The 27,119-nt window shown below is 33.4% G+C and overlaps 1 protein-coding gene across 1 annotated transcript in view; it reads right to left on the reverse strand.

The window, feature by feature from the left end:
• Nucleotides 1–27,119, reverse strand: part of TECRL (trans-2,3-enoyl-CoA reductase like) — a 91,489-nt gene that overhangs the window by 25,599 nt on the left and 38,771 nt on the right. The window contains exons 3-4 of the mRNA XM_081303239.1: nt 11,417–11,461; nt 4,760–4,863 (exon numbers count right to left, since the gene is read on the reverse strand). Of these exons, the coding sequence (XP_081159365.1) occupies nt 4,760–4,863; nt 11,417–11,461 (149 nt within the window). The remainder of the gene's footprint in view (nt 1–4,759; nt 4,864–11,416; nt 11,462–27,119) is intronic.

Below are 27,119 nucleotides of genomic sequence, written 5' to 3' on the forward strand. Positions count from 1 at the left end.
TGCATTTTTCGAAAAAAAATCATTTGAGTCTAAATATAAGAAAAGATGAAAGATGTTTTACTAAGCTGAGAAAGTAATCAAAAAATGTTTCAATATAAGGACCAGATATTAAAATGTTAATATAATAGCTTATCAAAATAGAATTGCTCTTCCACAAAGAATTAAAAAATTAAAAATATATAAAAATCAGGCATAACCAAACAGAAATGCATATGTACACAGGTCAAGTGAATTATAAGAACTTACAAAAAATCTCCAATATAAACCATAATCTGAGATTCTATATCAAAAGAAGTAATTAAATTTTCTACTTATTTTGAAGATATAATCTACATTTAAATTTTGACTTATTTCCATTATCAACCTGTACTCATTTATACTTTTTACAAAGTTTCTGGATTAAAGTAACATATTGCTTTTAATGCAAAATTCATTACTTCTGCTAGGCAAATGATGTAATTGAGAGCTGTTGGAATTCTGTAAAATCTTCAACTTGTTATGCAATCATCCCTTGCTATCTATGGTGATGGATTCTGGGACCAGTGCAGATACCACAAACCATGGTTGCCCATGTCTGTAAAATGACATAATATTTAAAAATTACCATTTGCATTTTCTAGTATACTCCAAATTATATCTAGATTATTTAAAATATCTAATAAGATGTAAATAGTATCCAAACAGTTGTATGCTGTATTGTTTAAAAAATATTGAGGAAAAATAAATGTGTTTATGTCCAGTACAGATACAAATATTTTACATATAACAGCATAGTGTATGATCCATTGTTGTTTCAGTCCATGGATAGAGTGACCCACAGAAATGGAAAATCAACTGCATATGTATATTTCTAAAATGCAAAGGGGAAATGGCAACTTTATTTTTTAATAAATAAAAGCAACAACATGAGGCTGCATTGTTGATTGTTTGGAACTTGCATACTCAAACAGTGTTTATTGCATTTGATCCTATCTTGAAACGGAAATCTTTTTAGCACTAACAATGTTAAGGTGTTGGAATTACTTTATTGTCATAAAATTACCAAATGGAAATTGGAAACAAAATAAATTGCCTGTTTCAGAGTTGTAGGAAATTAACAACAAAAATAAAGTGTTTCCAATCTTCATATTCTCAAGAAAAGAGAAGTACAAATAAAATTATGAGAACACTTTCCAAAAATAATATCACTTTGTATTAATGAATGTTATTGAAGATAACATAATATTACATGAAAATTGGTTTTAACATATTTTTAGTTTGTTATATTTGATTGTTATATGGAGAAGTTTAGTTTAGATAATAGGTAATTTAAACAAATCATTCTTATGAGCCCAGAGAGAAAAATTTATCAAAATATTTTTAATAGTATTTTTAGGTTCCAGAGAGCTCTTGAGTCTTTGAAGAATTGGGATTTCAAACCTTTGAAAAAGTGCTCTGGAGAAAACCAATTGAACCTGGGATATGAAGCCTGATAAGAGCATGAAAAATGAATAAGCAGATCTTTGACCATTCCCAGGAATGTAAATAATAATATTAATTTTAAAAACCAGTGGCCCATTATCTCTCAGGGATGAAGATACCTAATAAGTACTGTATTCACAGGTACTATAGCTCAGCCTGAAATAATTTCAATCATTGATTAGATAAGATGACCTGGACCCAACAGTGCAATCAGTCCATCCAGAGTATGATAAATTATCTTTGAAAGAAGATAACATCACCCTCAGACTGAGTTAGCTTTCAAAGTTTTTCACATAATATTTTTGTACTTGTCAAAAGTATGTGGGTATACCATGACAGGGGATATTGTGACCCAAATTAAGGGGAACAGCAGACATTTGAAATAAATGCATTGAAGATTCACATGACAAGAATAACACAGAGAGAGAGAGAATTAAAAAGCCTATTGTCTATGTGTTCAAAGACATGGTTGAGAATTCCAGATACCTGAAAACCTATAAAGACAGTATTCTTAAATCATTTTCAAACTGAAAACTTTTTGCACAGTGAAAATTCTTGTTAGAAGATAAAAAGAAAAGTTAAAGATGAAGAGAAATTATTTGCAAATCACACATTAAACAAAGGACTTTTTTTAGAATATATAAAGAACTCTCAAAACTCACTGTTATCACAGATAATTAAAAAAAATATGTGCATAGAGAAATGTACACAGATGTTCTTGCAGTATAATTTATAGTAGCAGATTATTGAAAATCATGCAACTGGATTTCAGAAGGTGAATATTCAAATAAACTACATTTCCATTGTATAGCCAAATACTATTCATCAATAAAAAAGAACCAAGTATTGACACATATAATAACTATCATGAAGGCATCCTACTTAGGGAAAAATCAATGTCATTCGCCCAAAAAACTGTTTATTACATCATTCTTCACAAGACAAATATATTGAGATGATTGCCCCACGATAGAGAAAATGGTATGTGAACATATAGGAGTAACATGAAAGAGTTCTTTAGAGGAGATAAAATAATTCTGAAGTTGATCTTGGTTGTAGAGGCATGAATTTAGGCAGGGAATAAATTGTCTATAGACATACACATTAATGTAAAAAATGTTGAAAACTAAGATCTTAATTTAATAGTATTTAGTAATGATGATTATGATATTTTCATATTAAGATTTTATCCTCAATCTTTTATTGAGGTAGGAGGTTTTTCAATAATGTGTAGCACACTTACTTTGTGCAAAACATTAAAATCTAAATTTTTACTTTGCTAAATTAAATAGATTATTTCCAAAAAAAAAAAAACCCATAAAATGCTTAGGAGCACATTTTAATGTTTTATAAATGCATATGAATGTTGTATGTTGTAAGCCATTGCTTTTGTTGTATAATTTATTTGATATAAAGTGAGTGTGATTGCAATGTAATGTGTATATTTTTAGCATTTAATAGGACTGGCTCAGTTGGTGAAAAATGATGTGTGAACCAGAGGACTGATTTAAAAATATCCAGCCTATCTCCAGAGTTCTCTTTGTCATTTAGATAACTTTCTCCTCAAATAAGATATAATTTTCTAGTATAGTTGTCATAGAATTCCAAATTAGTGCTTTTACTATGCAGAGCTTATCCAAACGTTGCAGCTGGAAATTTTTAATGAACTCATGGTTAATGCTGCTCACCCTAACACAATTTCTGTAAACAGAATTCCCTTTTCATTATAAATGTGGGAAAAGAATCCTCGAATATTTTAACTTCAGTAGATCAAATCATCCTGTCCAGAATCCCTTTAAACCGGCTATGGAGGTGTCCTGTTTAAGTTTTAAAAACTTTGTGTACACAATGCATGCATGAATAGTTTTTTATTTTTTCCAAATATTATAATATAACTTTCAAGAATTTGGAACAATCTAAATTCAGTTTTTAGTGCAACAAATTATCATTCAAAAGCTCCACAGATTTTGTAAACCGTAACAACTATTTACAACAATAACATCAGACCTTTAAAATAGAACTGAAAAAAAAAACATACAGAAAGAAAATACACCTCAAAAGCAAAGATTTTTAGAAAACTGAAAGATATGATGATATTTTAATTAATAAATGTAAACTTGAATTTCTGTTTTAGAGAATTAAATAATAATGTGTGAATTAAGCTGCATTTGTAATAATTTTTAAAATTGGTTCTTTAAAGGAAAAGCTCAAAGCACTATGAATGACAATGTTGATTTTTAATGTTATCAAAAGGAAAGCCACTTTGAAAGAAAAATATAAATAATAGTGATTTTATGGCAAACATGAAATGTAATTCGAAACAAAAAGGTCCAAATTTAAAAAGTACACGTAAAAGAATGCCCTTTGTGAAAAAAATTAATTGAAAAAAATAGAATGCACTATTCTTTGTTCACGATTGTCAGATTAACATTACCTGCCTCTGTTACTAAAAATCTTATGGTATTTTCTCTTGCTGCTGAAACTTTTTCCTCAACTCATTCCATCACTTAAGAGTAGCTCAATGACTGTGAATGACCATTGAGTATTTTTACTTTTTTAGCACTTCATATTCTTTATTGTAGTCCTCATTCTTCTAATGCTATTGAAATCAACGGTGGCCATTTTGAGAGCTCCTATTGTCCCCAAAGAGAGCCAAAATAACCTTTCAAAAGCTGAAAGAAATCTTGCTTCTTCATTCTCAGAGTTTCCTAAAAGTCTTCCCTCTGCTCTCTTTTTACTGAATATTCTATCCCTCCCCTTTCCATAGTCAAAAGACAAAAGATTCTTTGATGTCCTTAGGCTCCTAGAAGGGAAAAGTAAAGAGATACCTTTCACCTGACAAAGCAGAGAAGTAGCACAGTTGATGCCCCAGGTCAGAAGGTGGATTGTGTGTGTGTGTGTGTGTGTATAAATCCATATTTCCTTTATTAAACCAGGGATTCCTTTCTCCCTCTCTTCCTTCCTTCTTTCTTTCTTTTTCCAATGGATTGAGCCGAAGGGCACTCTTTTGACACCAGGTCTCCATAAATTCCAATGACAGGCCTCCAACTTGGAATCCTCCCAGCTAAGCCACTGGGATTATGGGTGTATGCTGTAGCACCTGGCCATTAATTTCTGTTGCTCGAATTTTTCAATAGAACTTTGACTACCAATTATATTAAGAATGTAGAAATAAAAATACCATCCATCCAGCCCAATACTTGTTTCACTGTCAATTTATTTGATAGAAATAATCTGTCAATATGTGAATTAGAACAAAATATGGGACATGTATATTGCATTTCAAGTTGACACTTACTGTGGTCCAGCTGACTTGCTGACCTAGGTCTGTAAAATACAGTGTTATAATAGAGGAAGCTGCAACACTTTGAATAGTGATGTGGTCCCTCAAAAAAGGTCCACCTAAGATAAAAAGAATAAGAAAATACTATTTAAATACAAATTGAAAATAAAGATAAATATTTTCTTAATTTGAAACCAATGACTGCAAAGAAATTTGTATAGAAAGTAAAATGCATAATAATCTTTCAAACTGAAAATAATGAACAATACATTTTATAAAATAAATGTATAGCTACTTTTAAAAATCTAGAATTAGAACCTAGTCAAATAAGATACAAGATTTTTTTATACAGTTTAATTTTAGACATTAATAAACCTAAATCTCAACTACTCTCTAAATGATTTTTTTTTAATAAGGAAAATTAGATGCAGGTAGATGAATTCCAATAATCACTAAAAAGCATGAAAAGAGTGGCGTGATTTATCTTTTTAAGGATCACTCAGGATCTGTGTGGAAAATGAGAAGGGGAACAAAGAAGATTATTCGAGAGTCACTGAAAACTGATCAAGCAACAGATGATGTTCATTTGGATTAAGGTGGTAACTGATGGAAATATTGATGAATTATTAATTCCTGATATATTTTGATCAAAGATCATGTTAAACTTGCTGATGAAATGGTTGAGAGGAGAGGATTCAGTGAGATAAAACAGTTCTTATATTTTTGGTTGAGTACTTAAGTGTATTATTATCTCATTAACTTACATGAAGAAGACTGAGAACAGAGCAGGATTTGGGAGTGCAAATTGAGAGTTCTATAAGCATATGTTACATTTGTGATATTTGTTATTCAAGAAATAGTTGTCATGTAAGCAGCTCAATGGATATCTCAGAAGATACTTGAAAGTCATTAACATTTAAAGCCACAGAGCTTGACTGGTTGGTTTAAAAATTTAGTTTGAGGGCTGGGGCTGTGGCTCAAGCTGTAATAACCCACTCAACTGGCAAGCTCGAGGAGGCGCTGGGTTCGATCCTCAGCACCACATTAAAAATAAATAAATAAATAAATAAATAATGAATAAATAAATAAATAAATAAATATGTTGTGTCCACTGAAAACTGAAAAATAAATATTAAAAAATTATCTCTCCCTGTCTCTTCTCTCTCTTTAAAAAAAGACATAAAAAATTTAGTTTGAAAATAATACAGTAAAAACAGACTGAGCTCTCCAGCTCTGCAGGTTTCAGACACAGAGAGAGGAAGATACCCTAAAAGTTACTGAGGACACTCACAAAATAGGATAGAAACCATGTCTTAGAAGAAGTAAACATTCTATTCATAAAAATTAACACCAGACAAGTCTGAAATACGTGTAATAAAGATATGTATGTAATTTTTTTAGCATTGTTTATAATAACAAAAATTGAAAAAAAAGCTTAAATATTCCTTAAAGAGATGAGATTAATGTGTTTTTAATTCATAACAATGTATATTATGGGGGAAGAAAAAATAGTGGAGTCAAATGTACTAAATGGATAAATCTTGTGGGTATAATGCTGATATTTTTGTTATTATAATTGCTATTATATATATCATGCTTTATAGTGCAACTTGATTTGTAATATCCCTCTTATGAAAAGTTGTCATTCCATTTTCCTTTTTTGAAAGAAGCAGAAAAATGTTAATTTGAGTTTACCATGAGGTGATTTTCAGAATTTCAAATGCTTATTTACATTCATAATCAGGGTTATTTAAAATAAGTTAAAATATATAGTTCTTGTGTATTACACTTAAAGATGGTAATATGATACATCCAATTTTATTAGCCAGAAAAATTATTTATTTTTATTTGTTCTTTTCTATTTTTATATTTGTGAGTTATAAAATTTGTATTGATAATTTTGAACTCTGACAACTTGACATATGGAGAAAAATAATATTAGTCTCAAAAATGACAATCTATTTTGAAATGATAGAGTTTTTACTTGAAAATATAGTATTCCAATTTTATTAAATTTTTTATTAATATAGTTCTAAATATATTGGGGTTCCTTTTGATATAATGACACAAGCATGTTATATTAATTCAGTACCTAGTACTTCTCCTTTCTGTTTCCTCCTCCCTCCCGCTGTTCCCTTCATTCTACTCTACAGGTCTTTTTTTCCTATTTATTTATAGTTTGTTTTTTTAAATAATGCATTATAAACATACATAGAAATGGAATTCACTGTGATATATTCATATATGTACATAAGATAGTTTGGGCAGTTTCATTCCACTGTTCTTCCCTTTCCCATGCTTCCTCCCTCCCCCTCAATCCCCTTCTTCTACTCCACTGTGTTCTCCTCTATTTTTATGTGATTCTCCCTCCTCTTATTTCCCCCCTTGTTTTGCTCTAGCTTCTACATATGAAATTACACTTTCCACCCTTACTTATTTCACATAGCATGACGTTCTCCAGTTCCATCCATTTACTGGCAATTTTACTCTTCTTCATGGTTGAGTAAAACTCCACCATGTTATGGACCACATTTTCTTTATCCATTCATCAATTGACAGGCACCCGGGCTTGATTCATAACTTGAATAACCCGAGAATTTAAATGGAAATAGTAATAATACTCTGGGTACTTTAATGAGAACCATTTTACAGTTACATTTCAAAAATCTGCTTTAAATGTATACACACATACACACATGCATATACACATAAAATTGGTATTACCTTGAAAATGTGAATGTAGCTCAGATTTATACTAAGAAGATATATGTGTTAGGCAGGTTTTTAATACATAGCTATAAGATTCTTGTCCTCTTTCTTATCCCTGGGATTGTGACTGTAATAATGATTGCTTTTTTACTAAATTGTGTTACTTGGCTTTTAGCAAAGGCAATTATCCAGGTGGACCTGATCTAATTGTGTGAATTTTAAAATCTATATTTAGAGATCAGAAACAAGAATTCAGAGATTGAATATGTTAGAAAGATTTGTGCCACTCTTAGCTGGAAGGCAGAGATGGGCACATGTCAAGACTACGGGTGGTCTCACAGAACAGATAAAAGCCTTACCACCTGACATCCAGTAATTAAACAGAAGCCTCAGTCACATTATTGCAACAAACAAACAAATACAAGCACAATTTAAAGAACATACAAACTCTTCCAACAACATGAATGAAGATGGAAGGGTGTTTTACTGAAGGGTCTTCAGATGAGAATTCATCTCCACCAACACTTTGATTACAGGTTTAACCTATGCTGAGCAGAGACTCCGGATATAATGTAATAAAAGGGAATAGCTCTGGAATGTTAAATTTGTGGTAATTTGTAACATAAAAAGCTAACAAAATATGAATCAAGATAAATAATTTGATTACTATATGGTCAATAATACTTTGAAATTGTATTATAGGAATGAGAAAATGTTAATAGGGAAAAAATTCTGATGCTTTGTATCACTTGAAAGTGTACTGAAAATACCTTTCCAACACACATTTATTGGCACTCCTAAAAGAAGGATTAGTTTTTATTCCTCTTTCATCCTTGTTAATTTTAAGGGAGCACTGACCTTTTATTTTTAAAATGTTCCATCAATTTGACATTTTGAAAAACAACCTGACAAAATCCAGATATATCATAAATCACATCACTCTTAGATTTAGGAATCTGGACTCTGGTCCTTGGCCTTCCATGACTATGCTCCTATTCCAAGAGGGAGAAGCATGTGGAATCAAGAGAACATGTCTAGTAGGAGATACTGCTGCTCCTTCTAGATGATAATTCAGTCAGGTAAGGACTTCACATTTCCTGCACACATTAACTCAAGTATACGTTTGTCTTTGGATATTTTCTTAGGAATGGGCCAGGCTCTGGATTGCATACCCCTAAACCTGGGGGTTTCTCAAGTCTGTTGTAGTTTATGCTTGTGGATATGTTTTATGTATTGGTTGCAGATAGTCATGAGAAGAGAATAAAAGCCAATTCTATCCATGTTTCAACTAATGTAGCGATCCAATAATAATAATAATTAGAAATTTAAACCAGTCTTTCCAGTTCATTATGAAGCATGTCATTAAGGTGGCAAAACAACATATTTTACTTATCAGTTTGCATGACAGATTTACTGTAATAATAACTATAATTTTTAACCATCCCCATATTCATATTATTCCCAGTATAACTTTGTAGTTTCTTCATAGACAGTTGATATGTACTTCTCCACCCTCAAATATAAGCTAATGACTTGCTTTGACTAACAGAATGTGAGGCAAGAGATCATTTACCACTTCCAAATCTGGGTCTCAAGAATTTTTGAGTGCATCTGCTTATTGTTTACATTTCTGTTTCCACCATGTGAAAAAACGCAGAATTTCCTGCCACAGGATGACAATCATATAGCACATGACCACATAATTGGAGCCATGCTACAACTGTCATTAACAGCTAAACACAGCTGCAAAAATTAATATAGTTAACTTCAGCCAAGTAGAGTCTGTTTCAGCGGAACCAGTGAGCTAAATAAATGTTTACCATTTTAACCATAAAAATCAAAGCTTGCCAATTTATAATAGCTAAGCTGTGGAACCAACCTAGGTGTCCTTCAATAGATGAATGGATAAACAAAATGTGGTACATATACACAATGGAATATTACTGAGCCATAAAGAAGAATAGACTCACAATAGGCTTTTGGGGTGGGGAGAGGGAGGAACAAAGTTTCACCCAATTGGTCAAGGGGAATGTGGAAAGGGAAGAAGGATGAGAATAGTAAAGACAATAGAATATATCTAACATAACTTCCCTATGTTCATATATGAATACATGACCAGTGCAACTCCACATCATGTACAACTACAAGAATGGGAAGTTATACTCCATATATATATATATATATATATATATATATATATATATATATATATATATCAAAATACATTCTCCTGTCATGTATAACCAAAAAAGAACAAACAAAATAACTGAAAAACAATCAAAGTCTGCTAAATCTTGTTGATGCTTCAGAGATGTCTCTTTATAAAGATTTTTGTATAAGTCTCTCATTTCATATGAGGTTATTGCCCATAAAGCAATTAATTCTGGTAAATATATTCTGTGAGCAAACATAATTAATTTTTCTGAGTCTGTTTTGTTTTATAGTACTGTGTATTTCCTTTATAATATAATTATTTATTAATATGATTAGTGAAAAATTCATAGTATGCAAGAGTCATTACATGCTTTATAAAGACAATTTTTAGAATACTTAAAATGATTTAAATATTTTATTCCACATTACAAAAGAAGATCTATAGATAGGTAACTATAAAAGTCAAGGTAAAATTCTAAAGTTACCTAAATAAACTTTTTATTTTGCAACAATACTCTAATCTTTCAGTTAATTAAGTGACTCTTTTATCAAATACATTAACATGTTCCTATCCAAGGACTTATCAAACACTTATACCATGCTCAGATCAAATCCCAGTACACTCAATCAGGTAAATAAATGTAAGAAAAAAGCAAAAAGTTGGATTAACAATTCTAATTCCCTTATACTATCCTTCACATTCAAGTTACATTTCACATTGACATCTTCAGCTGTCTTGAAGAACATTCTGTATATTAGAGTCAACGTCAGAAAACAGTATAACTGTTACATTTCATGTATTGTACTAGGATCTGTGGAGGAAGATATAAAGCAGATGATGATGTTGTTTTCATAAACTCTAGGAAGTGAGAATTTTACTTGAATATCTAAACAAGAATAATTCAGAGATTATCAAGAGTGTCACTTTTAAGAATGTCATGGATTCCTGTGTGTTTAATATACAGGTCTCATATAAAGAGGTCATATTTAAAAAAATATCAATGAGAAAAAACATCTTTGAGACATACAAGGAAATCTGCATTTGTCTTTATATGACAGTAATAGCTGAGAGTAGAGAACCTGAGTGTCAGCGAAAGCCTTAGAAAAAATTCAATATATTATTTAATGGAAATATTAAAAATGTAATTACTCAAATGTCTCTTGTAGATTTAATATTTTGGACTTTGTCTTCCTTACAATGTCTCCCACAAAATAAATAAATAAATAAATAAATAAATAAACAAATTAATTAATTAAATCTTACCCCAGCTTTCATTAAAATTCAAAATTCTTAATTTAAAAATAAGTTAATTCAAAGTCAATAATGATGATCCTTAAGTAAGACTCATTTTTAAATGTATTTATTGAAAAATCTCCTGAGAGAAACAGTTTAAAATTCTGAGAAATTTTAATACTGAATATAATATTTCTCCTCCTAGTTCACTAATTTTGCCTCTCATTACTTTGCTTTTCCTACTTTATGATTCCAAAAAGAAAAACAAACAAACAAAAATATTCAAGGAGTAAAGCATTATCTCCAAGAATATTTCAAAGAACAATAAAATGAGAGCGTAGAGCTGTTAACACTTTGGAGACAGAAAAAAATTTAACTTAGATCCTGTTTCTAATACTCAGAAACGGTGAATATGTGAGAAACATCTTTTCGAGACTAATATTCCTCATCTATAAAAGTGAAGCACTTGGTGAAAATATGTAATATTTCCATATACACACTAAGTAATAAATATGAAACACTGATGGTAGAAAACTGATTCTAAATTAAATAAATGGATCAGTGAAAATTCTTACCACATTCTAGCTGTAGTCCAACTTGAGAAGGGCACCACTTGGGACCTATAAAATGAAAATTAACAAGTAATTATCAAAAAATAAATAAAGATAAGAAAACATAGATTAAAAATCTAACAGCTTCCATTGAAGCACAGATTGCATCTTGGAAATTGAATAAAATGGTTACACTATGTGAAAAATGAAAATAGTAGCTACCTTTGACAGAGCGCTGACCAGCAGTGGTGGTGAGTGAGTAGAAAAAATTATGAGGAGAGCTTTCAGTTGGCAGTTTTCTACTTTTTAATCTTGGTACTGGTTACATAGGTGTGCTTAGGCTACAGACATGTGCCAATATGTGTGGCCTAAGATTGATGCACTTTATGTAATAACAGAAGCCATCCAGAGCCACGCTAAGTGGGTCCTTCTTCCTGCCACAGAACATGTAACCCACTGTACAAAAATTAAAGTCTAGAATGATTAGTGAGGAACAAAAGACAAAAAGTCAGCAAAGATAGTTTTAAAGGGAACTTGAGCTTCTGACAGGTCCAGTCCATATAGATGCAGGAGCTGAACAACTAGAAAATAGCTCCCATGTTTTATCTAAGGGGTACATCAAAGGCAGCCGTAAGGTTTCAGGGATGGAGTCTTGCAGTCAGCAGTTTTATTGGCATCTTGGCAGGTCACACCCATCTCTGAGAGGCTGTGTGGCTATAGCAGGTCACCCCGTCTCCTATGCTGTGGGACCAGGAAGAACTTGAATAGGGTCACATGTGTTTGGGTGGTCTTAGCCAGAGGAAATTTCCAGTGGAAGTTCCCAGACACGAGATTCTCCTATTCACTAGGCTGTGATGCCAATGTAATCCACACACAGCCCAAGGATGGCTCTTGACGATGTAAATTGTTATTCAATAAAGAACTTAAACATGTTTATTTAAACTTGGAGACCTTTAGTCTCATTTAAAATTTGCCTAATTTAGTACTTGAAAATGGGTTATTTTCTCTATAGGACTAGGACTCTCTATCAGAATATGTATTAACAACTTATAATATCATGATTGTATTGATCACAAAAGAAATATCATTTTAATATGCTATCTTTATTCCAACATAAAGAATAAATACAATAATGCTATCTGTACAGAATCATCAAAACAACTTTCTTATACACAGCCATATTGAAAAGTTGATTCACAATTAGTATTTGATTTTCTTAACATAAATTCTATAACATTATTTTAAAATCTCTATTGAAAATTCACTTGACTTTGAGACCCAATGTTAAACAAATTTTTCCATTGTATAATAAATTAAAAAGAAGTATTTCTTCGAAGGAATGTTCCACAATTATAATATTTATTTTCAAAACATTACCTTTTAAGTGTCAGCAAGAGTGATGATAATAGATTATAAGAATCAATTCTCCCTGAATTTACAACTTATACATGGAAGTTGTCATGAAAAAGTAACCCATATGGCAAAAATTAAACCACAAGTTTTATGCTACTTAGAATTATTTCTAAAAAAAATTTGGAATAACATGACAAATAGTAAGACATATTTAACTTTGTCATTTTATTGTTTAGAAAATATTTAGAAAAAGACACTTTGTTTTTGCTTTCTGTGTGTGTTTACTAATATAATGCTAATATTTGTTGTTTTGTAATATATATTAGTATCATTGGATCAAAAATATTTAAAAATAAATTTGTTATAGTGAAAATCTGCTGTTAAAGAAAATATGATACCTATTAATGCAACAAATAACAGTTTTAATTGAGTTTGTTAGCAAACTATGGGTATTGAACAAAAAGTAAACTTTTGAGATTTCATTTATATTTGACGAACACTAATTGAATACTTATAATGGGTATATACAAGTTGTCAAGTTTTATTTATTTTAATAATATCCATTTAAGACATCATTTTCCATAGCATTATAAGACACATTTTATGGTGAAAATACCAAACAAAACTATCATTGTAGACAAATAAAACTGTCTATGAACTAGATGAATGGCTACTTGGGTTTCTTGTTGGGATGAGATGTATTAGACTGAAGAAAGTGAAGGAGAAAAGATAAATTTGTAAAACATAAAAGACATATATTACATAAGGGTTCTAGTATGACTGAATAGTTTAAAAGGTTATTGTAGTGCTGTTTACATTGAAGTTGGACAACTGGCTCACAGATAAATGATAACTATACCAAGTACTTCCAATGATATGGCAGGTTCTTATATCATTGTAGGTATTAAACTTGATTTGTATAATTTCTACCATATTGTAACTTTAGAGTTCTTTTAATGATAATTGGAAGATAATTGATCTTTAGTTATTAAATTAACTAAGTAATGAAATAAGTAATGTCTTGCTATAATTCACATATATTTATTTTAATAAGGTTGTTGTATCCAATAAGCCATTCATAGGCAATTAATATTTGTAAAAGGAAATATAGTACCTATAGCATTGTATGTTTTTTAAAAGATAAAGAATGTGAAAAAAATACATGTAGATGGATATATAATTAGAAATTTGCACAAAAGAAATATTTATATTTTAGGATCATATCAGGAATAAAATAGAAAGTAAAAACAAGTATGTACAGAAAGACTTAGAATCTGTGTCAGTGTCTTAATGACATTCACTGTATAAAAATGAACAAAGGATAATAGCTGATGAGCAAGTGCTGATGATAAATACTGGAGCCACCATAGTGCATCTCAATTTTAATGAATCCTTTATCTCACGAAAAGAAATGTCATTAATAACATTTTAAATAAACATGGATATGAGACTTTTAAAATTATACAAGAGATATTTTTTTAAAATCTCTTTAGTTATTAAATGAACTTTATTTAACCTAACTTCAAAAATTGACCCAAAGTAAGTGGATGTGTAACTGAAAACCAGATATGAGCCTGATAGCTGTCAAGGGCATTTCAAATGATACCCTGATTCATAATTATCTCGCAAGGTAAAGAAATTAGAGCAAAGGATGAGCAAATTAAAGGAACTATGACCATGAGGTGAAACAAATAAATTGATTTTCCAGAAAATAAATGGTAACAGCCTTCTTGTACTTAAATATAATGAATGGAGCTCCAATTTTACACCTAGTTTTTGACTCAATATTTTAAAGGAAAGATAGCAGGCAAGAAAACATCAATAGAAAATGTCAAACATGATGACTGGGCTTGAAATGTGCCTTTTCATGTGATGATTCTGAAGTATTCCATATGGTGTATCTAAAGAAGAAGAGATTTGCAAGAAAATCAAGATAATTTTTTAAAAGCAAAAAATTGTTAAATGAAATGAAGATAGTCTTATTCAAAAGAATAGCATTAGGGTTATCTGGAAGAAAGAAAGTTTTTGTGTAAGGTAAGAATTTCCTAAAAGATACAAATAGTTAACATTGGTTTTCTCTCACAGATATGTGTAATATATGTATTTAAAGGATAGCATAGCATATATTCCTACATTTGGTGGGAAATGAAATGAAGAACTTTTAAAATGGATATCACTTTAAAAAAACTCTTATTCCATGGTATTTAAAAATAATACTGTGAAATTTTTTTTTCATTTTTTAGTCAGTAGGACATTAATATGTTAGTGATAGAGTCTGTGTTTCTGAAAAAAGGATCTGTTTTCTCTCTCATCTTCAAAAAAAAATCTAAAAAAGTTAAATGCAAACCAGCACCAATAAAACATGTATTATTTTGCTGACCTTAGAAAGAAAAAGCATCTGCTAGAAAGTTTGCTATTACAAACTGCTCAACTAAGAAAGACAAGGTGCTATAACACTGTATAATCAGCAATTGCAGAACAGTATTTCTGTGGAAGTATAAAGAAATTGGCTTTAAAAAATGCAAAATTTTAAAGCGACATAAACAAATACTCATAATTATGAAATTACAAGGTGATGAAAAGAGGTATAAAACAAATTCATATCTCAGAACAATTCAAGGCACTAAATAAGAATTGTGTGGGAGGAAAAGAAGAACATAGAGTGAAACTGAACCATTTATCTTCACTAAAGTTTATAGCCAATTTATTCATCTAATTACTCACTATCATCTAAAGAAATATCAAGACTGATTGCTATGCCTACATGTCGTTTCCTTTGGACATCATCAGCTATTCAAGTCTCCCAGAGAATGCATTAGCACAATGGCACTTTTCCTATTTTTTTTTTTTTTTGCACAACTGCACTGATCAGACCTGATTGTCCACTTCTCCAGGCCTTTTCAGACTTTTTCAATGCACTTTAAACCACTCCTGGTCCAACATCTGTTATAAACTTCTAAATATCAAATTACACTCAATATTTTTTTCTGTAACATAAAAGTTCTTTTAATATTCTTTTTTTTTTATTGATTATTTATCGCATTACATAGTTCATGATATATCATCTTTCATACATTAGACTCAAATTGTGCTTTGAACTCCCATTTTCACCCCAAATACAGATTGCAGAATCACATCTGTTACATATTCGCATTTTTACATAATGCCATATTAGTGACTGTTGTATTCTGCTACCTTTCCTATCCCCTACTATCCCCCCTCCCCTCCCCTCCCCTCCCATCTTCCCTCTCTACCTCCCCTGCTGTTGTTCAATTCTCTCCCTTTTTTTTTTTTTCCCTCCCCCTTGCCCCTCATAACCTCTTATAATTTTATGTATCCTTGAAGGTCTCCTACCATTTCCATATGCTTTCCCTTCTCTCTCCGTTTCTCTCCCCCCATTCGTCTTTGTTTACTGTAGTCTTTTCCTCATGCTCTTTCTTCCTGTTCTGTTCTTAGTTTTTCTCTTTATATCAAAGCAGACATTTGGCATTTGTTTTTTAGGGCTTGGCTAGCTTCGCTTAGCATAATCTGCTCTAATGCCATCCATTTCCCTGCAAATTCTATGATTTTGTCATTTCTTAGTGCTGCATAATACTCCATTGTGTATAGATGCCACATTTTTTTTATCCATTCATCAATTGAAGGGCATCTAGGTTGGTTCCACAGTCTAGCTATTGTGAATTGTGCCGCTATAATCATTGATGCAGCCGTATCCCTATAGTGCGCTCTTTTAAGGTCCTCAGGGAATAGTCCGAGAAGTGCGATAGCTGGGTCAAATGGTGGTTCCATTCCCAGCTTTCCCAGGAATCTCCATACTGCTTTCCAAATTGGCCTCACCATTTTGCAGTCCCACCAGCAGTGTACAAGTGTACCCTTTTCCCCACATCCCCGCCAACACTTGTTGTTGTTTGACTTCATAATGGCTGCCAATCTTACTGGAGTGAGATGGTATCTTAGGGTGGTTTTGATTTGCATTTCTCTGATTGCTAGAGATGGTGAGCATTTTTTCATGTACTTGTTGATTGATTGTATGTCCTCCTCTGAGAAGTGTCTGTTGAGGTCCTTGGCCCATTTGTTAATTGGGTTATTTGTTATCTTATTGTTTAATTTTTTGAGTTCTTTGTACATTCTGGATATTAGGGCTCTATCGGAGGTGTGGGGGGTAAAGATTTGTTCCCAGGATGTAGGCTCTCTATTTACCTCTTTTATTGTTTCTCTTGCTGAGAAAAAACTTTTTAGTTTAATTAAGTCCCATTTGTTTATTCTTGTTGTTAACTCTTGGGCTATGGGTGTCCTATTGAGGAATTTGGAGCCTGACCCCACAATTTGTAGATCGTAGCCAACTTTTTCTTCTATCAGACGCAGTGTCTCTGATTTGATACCTAGCTCCCTGATCCATTTTGAGTTAATTTTTGTGGATGGCGAGAGAAAGGGATTCAATTTCATTTTGTTGCATATGGATTTCCAATTTTCCCAGCACCATTTGTTGAAAATGCTATCCTTCCTCCATTGCATGCTTTTAGCCCCTTTATCAAATATAAGATAGTTGTAACTTTGTGGATTAGTCTCTGTGTCTTCTATTCTGTACCATTGGTCTACCCACCTGTTTTGGTACCAGTACCATGCTGTTTTTGTTACTATTGCTTTGTAGTACAGTTTGACCTCTGGTATCGCTATGCCTCCAGATTCACACTTCCTGCTTAGAATTGCTTTTGCTATTCTGGGTCTTTTGTTTTTCCATATGAATTTCATGATTGCTTTGTCTATTTCTACAAGAAATGCCATTGGGATTTTGATTGGCATCGCATTAAACCTGTAGAGAAGTTTGGGTAATATCGCCATTTTGACGATGTTAGTTCTGCCTATCCATGAACAGGGTACATTTTTCCATCTTCTGAGATCTTCTTCTATCTCTCTCTTTATGGTTCTGTAGTTTTCATTGTATAAATCTTTCACCTCTTTTGTTAGGTTGATTCCCAAGTATCTTATTTTCTTTGAGGATATTGTGAATGGAGTGGTTTTCCTTATTTCCATTTCCGAGGTTTTGTTGCTGATATACAGGAATGCCTTTGATTTATGCGTGTTGATTTTATACCCTGCCACTTTGCTGAATTCATTTATTAACTCTAGCAGCTTCTTTGTAGACTCTTTTGGGTCTGTTAAGTATATTATCATGTCATCCGCAAATAGCGATAGTTTAATTTCTTCTTTTCCTATTTTTATGCCTTTAATTTCTTTTGTCTGTCTAATTGCTCTGGCTAGTACTTCTAGAACTAAATTGAATAGAAGTGGTGATAGAGGGCATCCCTGTCTTGTTCCAGATTTTAGAGGAAATGCCTTCAGTTTTTCTCCGTTTAGGATGATGCTAGCCTGAGGTTTAGCATATACAGCTTTTACAATGTTGAGGTAAGTTCCTGTTATCCCTAGTTTTTCTAGTGTTTTGAACATAAAGGGATGCTGTACTTTGTCAAATGCTTTTTCTGCATCCATCGAGATGATCATGTGGTTCTTGTCTTTAAGTCTATTGATGTGGTGAATAGCATTTATTGATTTCCGTATATTGAACCATCCTTGCATCCCAGGAATGAATCCTACTTGATCATGGTGCACAAGTTTTCTGATATGTTTTTGTATTCGATTCGCCAGAATTTTATTGAGAATTTTTGCATCCAAGTTCATTAGAGATATTGGTCTGTAGTTTTCTTTCTTTGAAGTATCTTTGTCTGGTTTTGGGATCAAAGTGATGTTGGCCTCATAGAATGAATTTGGAAGAGCTCCTTCTTTTTCTATTTCTTGAAATAGCTTGAAAAGTATTGGTATTAATTCTTCTTTGAAGGTTTTGTAGAACTCCGCTGTATAGCCATCTGGTCCAGGGCTTTTCTTAGTTGGTAGTCTTTTGATGGCTTCTTCTATTTCTTCTTTTGTTATTGGTCTGTTTAAATTGTGTGTGTCTTCCTGTCTCAATCTGGGCAAATCATATGCCTTAAGAAATTTATCGATATCTTCATTATCTTCTATTTTATTGGAATATAGGGTTTCAAAATACTTTTTAATTATCTTCTGTATTTCTGTAGTGTCTGTTGTGATATTGCCTTTTTCATCCCGTATGTTAGTAATTTGAGTTCTCTCTCTTCTTCTTTTCGTTAGCATGGCTAAGGGCTTGTCTATCTTATTTATTTTTTCAAAGAACCAACTTTTAGTTTTATCTATCTTTTCAATGGTTTCTTTTGTTTCAATTTCGTTGATTTCTGCTCTAATTTTAATTATTTCTTGTCTTCTACTATATTTGCTGTTGTTTTGCTCTTCCTTTTCTAGGTTTTTGAGGTGTTGTGTGAGTTCATTTATCTGTTGGTTTTTTCTTTTTTTGAGGTAAGAACTCCAAGAAATGAATTTCCCTCTTAAAACTGCTTTCATTGTGTCCCATAGATTCTGGTATGTTGTGTCTGTGTTGTCATTTGACTCTAAGAATTTTTTCATCTCCTCCTTTATGTCTTCTACAACCCATTGATCATTCAATAATATATTGTTCATTTTCCATGTGATGTAGGATTTTTCCTTCCTTCTTTTATCATTGATTTCCAATTTCATTCCATTATGGTCAGATATGGTGCATGGTATTATCTCCACACCCTTATAATTACTAAGAGTTGCCTTATGGCATAATATATGGTCTATCTTTGAGTAGGATCCATGTGCTGCTGAGAAGAACGTGTATCCACTTGATGATGGTTGATATATTCTATATATGTCGGTTAAGTCTAGGTTATTGATTGTGCTGTTGAGTTCTATAGTTTCTTTATTCAGCTTTTGTCTAGAGGATCTGTCTAATGGCGAGAGCGGTGTGTTGAAGTCACCCATAATTATTGTGTTGTGGTCTATTTGACTCTTGAACTTGAGGAGAGTTTGTTTTATGAACGTTGCAGCTCCATTGTTTGGTGCATACAAATTGATGATTGTTATGTCTTGTTGGTGGATGGTTCCTTTTAACAGTATATAGTGACCTTCTTTATCCTTCTTGATTAACTTAGGTTTGAAGTTGATTTTATTCGATATGAGTATGGCCACTCCTGCTTGCTTCCGAGGGCCATATGAGTGGTATGATTTTTCCCAACCTTTTACCTTCAGCCTGTGTATATCTTTTCCTATCATATGAGTCTCCTGAAGGCAGCATATTGTTGGATTTGTTTTTTTGATCCAGGTTACTAGCCTATGTCTCTTGATTGGTGAATTTAGGCCATTAACATTTAAGGTTACAATTGAGATATGATTTGTATTTCCAGTCATGCTTCTTTATTTATTTATTTTAGTTTGGCTAGTTTTGCTTTTTGGTTGTTTTCCTCCCCCTTTACTGAGATACCTCCTGCTGTTAGTTTTGGGCACTATTTATCAAATCCTCTTCTTGTAGTGTTTTGTTCAAAATGCTTTGCAGAGCTGGTTTTCTTGCTGCAAATTCTTTTAGCTTTTGTTTATCATGAAAGATTTTAATTTCATTGTCAAATTTGAAGCTCAATTTTGCTGGATATAGTATTCTTGGTTGGAATCCATTATTTTTCAGCGTTTGAAATACATTATTCCAGGATCTTCTCGCTTTCAAAGTTTGTGATGAGAAATCGGTCGTTAACCTAATTGGTTTACCCCTGAAAGTAATCTGCCTCTTTTCTCTCGTAGCTTTTAATATTCTCTCCTTGTTCTGTACGTTGGCTATCTTCATAATTATATGTCTTGGGGTTGGTCTATTATGGTTTTGAATGTTTGGGGTCCTGTAGGCTTCCAGGATTTGGCAATCCATTCCATCTTTCATCTCTGGGAAGTTTTCTAGAATTATTTCATTTAATATGTTGTCCATTCCTTTTGTTTGAAACTCTGTGCCTTCTTCTATCCCTATGACTCTCAGATTTGGTTTTTTTATGACATCCCATAACTCTTGAATAGATTGTTCGTGGGATTTAAGCATCTTTTCTGTGTTGACTATATTCTTTTCAAGTTGATAAACCTTGTCTTCATTATCTGATGTTCTGACTTCTACTTGATCAAGTCTATTTGTAATATTCTCGTTTGAGTTTTTAATTTGGCTTATAGTTTCCTGCAATTCTAGGATTATTGTTTGATTTTTTTTTAAGATCTCTGTCTCCTGGTAGATCTCGTTCTTTGCCATTTGAATTTGTTTGTTTAATTCATTTTCAAAATATACTTTTATTTCTTGGACTTGCTGTCTCATGTCTTCTCTAATATTCCTTTCCATTCGAGTTAGGTATCCCCTGAGTTCTTTCCATATCCCTGTTTCTGAAGTTTCTATGTCCTCTTGTAGAATTGAGTTGTCTTGCATTGTTTGAAATCCTTTTTTCCCTTGTTTTCTCATGTTGTCCACGTTACTTTCCAGTTCTTTTTGATTGTCGTGTTTCTGCTCTCTTCTATAGATTTGTTTTGTTTCTGTATTACTCTGATGTCTCTCCTTTGTGTTGTTGAACTATGCCTGCTAACGTGGATTCTGCTGGGAAGGAATTCCGACGTCCGAGCTCCAGTGACGACACTACTCTGCTATGCCGTGCCCCAGTCTCCTTGCCGGGGTGCCCTAATGGGGGGGTGTGAGTGGACTGTCTCTGTTTGGTTTCAGAACCCGGTCGTGGCAGGCAGGCAGACTCCCGCCGCCCAGTATCTCAGGCCGTGGGCAGGTGATCCATCGCCAGCGGGAGGGCGTTCTCCTACCGCCCAGTTACCCTGGCAGTGGATGAACTGTCGCCGGCGGGCCTGCAGTTTACAGCTGCCCAGTCACGAGAGCCTTGCCTCTAGTCTCCTGTTCTCTCCTGCTAGGCTTGGGTTCTCCTGCTAGACCAGATTTCCCCTCAGTGATGGTTCTCGGCAGTTCAAGCTATACTCTGGGCCTGTTTTGTTGCAATCTGTGGGAGAGTGGCAGTGGATACTTCAGCTCTCTAAGATGGTGGCCGCTGTTTGCCTTTGTTTTGTCCGCTGATGAGAGGGGGGGTTGAGGGTCAGGTGCCTCTAGCTCCCCTTTAGTCTTTATGCAGGCTCACTCTGATACTGCCTCCCCCTGAAAGCCTAGGAGAGATTTTATGCGAAATCCCCCTAAGTTTGGGGGCTGGGCTGGGTCACACACACCTGTTTTGTTGCTGCAATCTGTCGGAGAGTGGCGGTGGGTACTTCAGCCCTCTAAGATGGTGGCCGCTGTTTGCCTTAGCGGAGTGTCCCTTGTGGGGGGCGGGGCCTTACCGGCTTCCTTCCCCGACTGCAATCCCGAACTCAGCCCGGGGGTCAGTGCGGGCTTGGGCTTGGCTGGTGGGATACCACCGTGTCGCAGCCACTTAATTCCCTGCTGACTGGTTAACCCCTTCTCTGCGGCGCCACGCCTTCTGTAGCCTCGGGGCAGGCCGCGCGTATCAGACAGCCAGGATCTCCGGGGTCACACCGTTGGCTTTTGGGATCCCCGGCACTCTATGGTTTTGATTTTTTCTGCTTGCCCCTCCCCCAGCGCTGGCTAGGCAGCTTTTGTTTTGTCCACTGATGGGAGGGGGGGTTGAGCGTCAGGTGCCTCTAGCTCCCCTTTAGTCTTTATGCAGGCTCACTCTGATACTGCCTCCCCCTGAAAGTCTAGGAGAGATTTTATGCGAAATCCCCCTAAGTTTGGGGGCTGGGCTGGGTCACACACACCTGTTTTGTTGCTGCAATCTGTCGGAGAGTGGCGGTGGGTACTTCAGCCCTCTAAGATGGTGGCCGCTGTTTGCCTTAGCGGAGTGTCCCTTGTGGGGGGCGGGGCCTTACCGGCTTCCTTCCCCGACTGCAATCCCGAACTCAGCCCGGGGGTCAGTGCGGGCTTGGGCTTGGCTGGTGGGATACCACCGTGTCGCAGCCACTTAATTCCCTGCTGACTGGTTAACCCCTTCTCTGCGGCGCCACGCCTTCTGTAGCCTCGGGGCAGGCCGCGTGTATCAGACAGCCTGGATCTCCGGGGTCACACCGTTGGCTTTTGGGATCCCCGGCACTCTATGGTTTTGATTTTTTCTCTTTTAATATTCTTCAACCAGTTTTTGTTACTCATGAAAAACCCACTCAATTGTGTATTAGAACGTGTTTTAGGACTCTTCTTGCTATCAAATCTAGCCCCAAATATCTGCTTTCCATTCTCCCTGTGGAATGCACATCATTAGAACTTGATGTCTAATATCATTCTTGTTGCTATCTCTTATGTTCTTTTACATCAAATGGTTGATGACTTAAATTCAGAACATCCTTTTTGCCACTACTTATATATCATTGTTTGTAATTTCAGCATCTTTTTCAATTTCTGTCCTTTAGATCTAGATACTCAAATCCAGTCTTTGGTCTGCCATTCTTTCCCAGAGTCTTACACTAACAAGTCCAACCACTCCAAATACACATTTTGAACATCTTTCTCCTCATTATTAATCCTTCCTTCCTATTTACTTATGCTGATATTTTTGTCTCAAATATTCTTCAATTATTCAAGGAATGTGCAGAAATTATTTTCACTATGACAAACTCTTCAGTTCTTTAAAGTTTCACACTATTCAAGGTTAAATTCTAGAATTGTTACCTAAAATCACACCCTGAAAAAAAGGGTTTTCTATTTTGCCTTACTTTCCTTCTGTCTTACTAACTGGCAACCCTGACTCTGGTTAAGCTCAACTGTTCCATCTCTGAATTAATGAACAACTTCCACATGGAAGTCATTTCCCTGACACTACAAGACAGCAAATCCCAGGTTATCATGAAGTTATATTTCCTCTCCTGTAATTTTTGATCTTTCTCTCTGAAATTATTTTATATTCCATTAAGATATTTAAAGTCCATTTCTCATTATTGTGCAAGCTCTGTGAGAACAGGCACTGTTGAACATTTTGATCACCAGCATATGGTGGTTAGAAGATTGACATAGAAATGGGTGATTTTATGAGATTTCAATAAACATCCAGGCTTCTTTTAAAGAACTGGAAAAAGTTATATACATACCATAATTTTACTTTAATTTGAGATTAGTTATTTGTAGTAAATAATTTCCCTATCTCTTCAGAAAATGATTTGCCAGTTGTTATATATATATATATATATATATATATATATATATATATATATATATATAATAGGGAAATAACTTTTGTGATTCTTACTTTAGTCACCTATTTACCAAAGTAAAAGTAAATATGATGGATAGCAGAGTTATCTCACTATTTGGGATATTGTGAGATTAAATGAAATAAAGTGCAAATTATCAATACATAGTAGGAGCTCATTAAAGTATATCAACAACAGTAAAAATTTATTATTTGTACTTTTTATATTTTTGTTTGCATTTCTACTAAAACATTATACATATAATTTGAAATTTCTTTTTGAAAAATCATACTGTGAAAATAACAGGGGTAATAAATAGAATTAAGAGAAAATAACTTAAAATCTTCACAACTCTGAATTATGATCACTAAAAATAATAGTAATAGTCATAATAAAAATACCAGCACCATTTAAAAGATTCAAAATAAAATAATACTTCAAAAACATAAATATTTATCTTTAAAAAAAGAGTGAATAGGAAAAGGAAATATATGTAAAAGTATTTTCCACTGCTAAAATTAACAAACAAGTGTAAAATAGATAAAAAACATTTTAAAGCCAGAGGAAATGTTGGAATGAAATCTGGTAAGAAACATATTGCATAATACAGCGTTTGTTATTAGTTTATATCTTCATCTGTTTGTGTTGCTTAGTTGGTGTTCAGTTACTGTTAGTTCATGTAAAAAAATGATAAATGATACCATGCTAACAAATATGGGTATCAACATTATAAATTCCACATTATATTGATTCTCTAATCCTATTTATCAATTAAATGCAAGCTACTTACTGTTATAGGAAATAAAAATAAACACTATAAACAGTCCCAATCAGGTGTACATCAGGAAATAAATCAAAGAACCATCTCTTACCCAACTCTAAATTATCTGTTAAGTGTTTTTTTTTTTTTTTTTTTTTTTGGACTGCCACCAATATATGTATGTGTGGACATGTGCTCAGGGACACACACACACACACACACACACACACACACACAAAGTTTACTTAACATATTCTTTCCAAGCAAAGTCAGCATTTTACTGAGGGCCCACACAGAACAAAAAAGCTTAGAAATTTTATTCAGGTAATTAGCTAAATGTTGTTAAATGGAAAATAATTAAAATAATTCCATGTCACAAATTATTTAATAGCTGTTTCAGGTCACAAAAGTATGTTTTGTTTACAGAATGTTCCGGAAGATTTTTGATAAATAAATCTTTCAGGATATTACTATCAAATATGAATTATCAATTATCCTTAACAGCCATAGATTTTAAAAAGTAAGGAGTAAACAAAATGTCATGGTTTGTGGAGAGAAAATTATCCTTCCCAGCTGCAGAAAAATATCTTTCCCAAAGCCTGGGAATATAAATCTTGGAAGAAAATACATCTCCCTTAATTCTAGTAGATAAAAAGACATACTCTATCCCTAAATACAATGCTCCATGCATAAGTATTTCTGGAATGTATGAGTGAATGCATTGTAAACCAATTACCATTAACAACTGGTATGGAAAAAATGTAGCAAAATCATAGGGAAACATCCAGGTGTATAACATTATAACAACAATATCACCAATATATGTGTATGTGTATATATAACCCATATATGTGTATATATACACATATATTTATATATAATCTGTACTACATTTTTATTTAAGTTTCTCTATCTCTATATACCTATAACAGTACAGTTTGGGAGATATATATATATACTTTTTAAACAATTTTTGATATAATAATTTGAAATTTGAGATTGTAAGTGTGGTATGAGACATCGTGTCCTAATAGAAGAGAATCAAATGTAGAGCATTTTATATAAATAATGTGAAAAAGGAAGTATCTTTAGTTCAATTGATTCAGATTGGAAATTAGACTGAGGTGAAAGACTTGATAATTGTCTACTATTTAATTTGCAAACATTTGTGGTGAATTTTGGAAATGGTGCATGCAGTTTCAAGTGTAATTTAAAACATAACTCTTAGTTAAAAAGTTATGGATTTGAGGTTTTGAATAAAACTACAAAGCAAACGCACAAGAACAATCATGGTGTTCAATAACAAGTAACTGGTGGGCTGGGGATATACCTCAGCTGGTAAAGTGCTTGCCTTGCATGCAAAAGGCCCTGGGTTTGATTCCCAGCACCATAAAAAAAAATAAAAGAATAACTGGTAAAAGAAAATAGGGATTACAATCTCAAAATACCCAAGAAGTTCTATTTTCCACATCATTTGTTTTTATTGTCCTAAAATAATGACATTTATTATTTTACACACCAAGACTGAGATAGTTCTTAAAGAAGACAAAGATTTTCTAAGTCACAAACAGATTCCAGTTAAAGTCCTCTTGAGGGGGCCTCAGTCAGTGTCCTAACAGCCAGTGAGAAGGAGTGAGGCCCACCGATGAATTCAGAATCCTCATGATGCCAACAGGCACTAGAACAAACATCGAAAACTGTATCCCCAGCTTCTTGGGGGAGCAGGGGCTGAGGTTTACAGTAATGGTTAATTTGATGTGTATGTGTTAAGAACTGCCCAGTTCACTCCTAAATATCACTACAGGGTATGTCTTTGAAAATGACATACACTCGTCTCTGTTTAATGTTAATCTTTTCCTCATGCTCTTCTTACCTGTTCTGTTCTTAGTTGCTCTCTGTATATCAAAGAAGACATTTGGCATTTGTTTTTTAAGGATTGGCTAGCTTCACTTAGCATAATCTGCTCTAATGCCATCCATTTCCCTGCAAAATCCATGATTTTGTCATTTTTTAGTGCTTCGTAATACTCCATTGTGTATAAATGCCACATTTTTTTATCCATTCATCTAGACCAGTGGGGGGAGAGAAAGGGAGAGAGAAGGGAAACTGTATGGAAATGGAAGGAGACCCTCATTGTTACACAAAATTACATATAAGAGTTTGTGAGGGGAAAGGGGAAAAAAAAAAACAAGGGAGAGAATTGAATAACAGCAGATGGGGTAGAGAGGGAAGATGAGAGGGAAGGGGAGGGGGGATAGTAGGGGATAGGAAAGGTAGCAGAATACAAGTCACTAAAATGGTATTATGTAAAAATGTGGATGTGTAACCAATGTGATTCTGCAACTTGTATTTGGGGTAAAAATGGGAGTTCATAACCCACTTGAATCAAATGTATGAAAGATGATATGTCATGAGCTTTGTAATGTTTTGAACAACCAATAAAAAAAAAGAAAGGAAATGACATACAGAAGAGACTATCATTTGAATCAGTAGACTTAGTAAAGAACAGATCATCACCAGCATGCT

The sequence above is a fragment of the Spermophilus citellus genome, assembly GCF_964194105.1.
Source record: "Spermophilus citellus genome assembly, chromosome: 8".
Taxonomy (NCBI): Eukaryota; Metazoa; Chordata; class Mammalia; order Rodentia; family Sciuridae; genus Spermophilus; species Spermophilus citellus.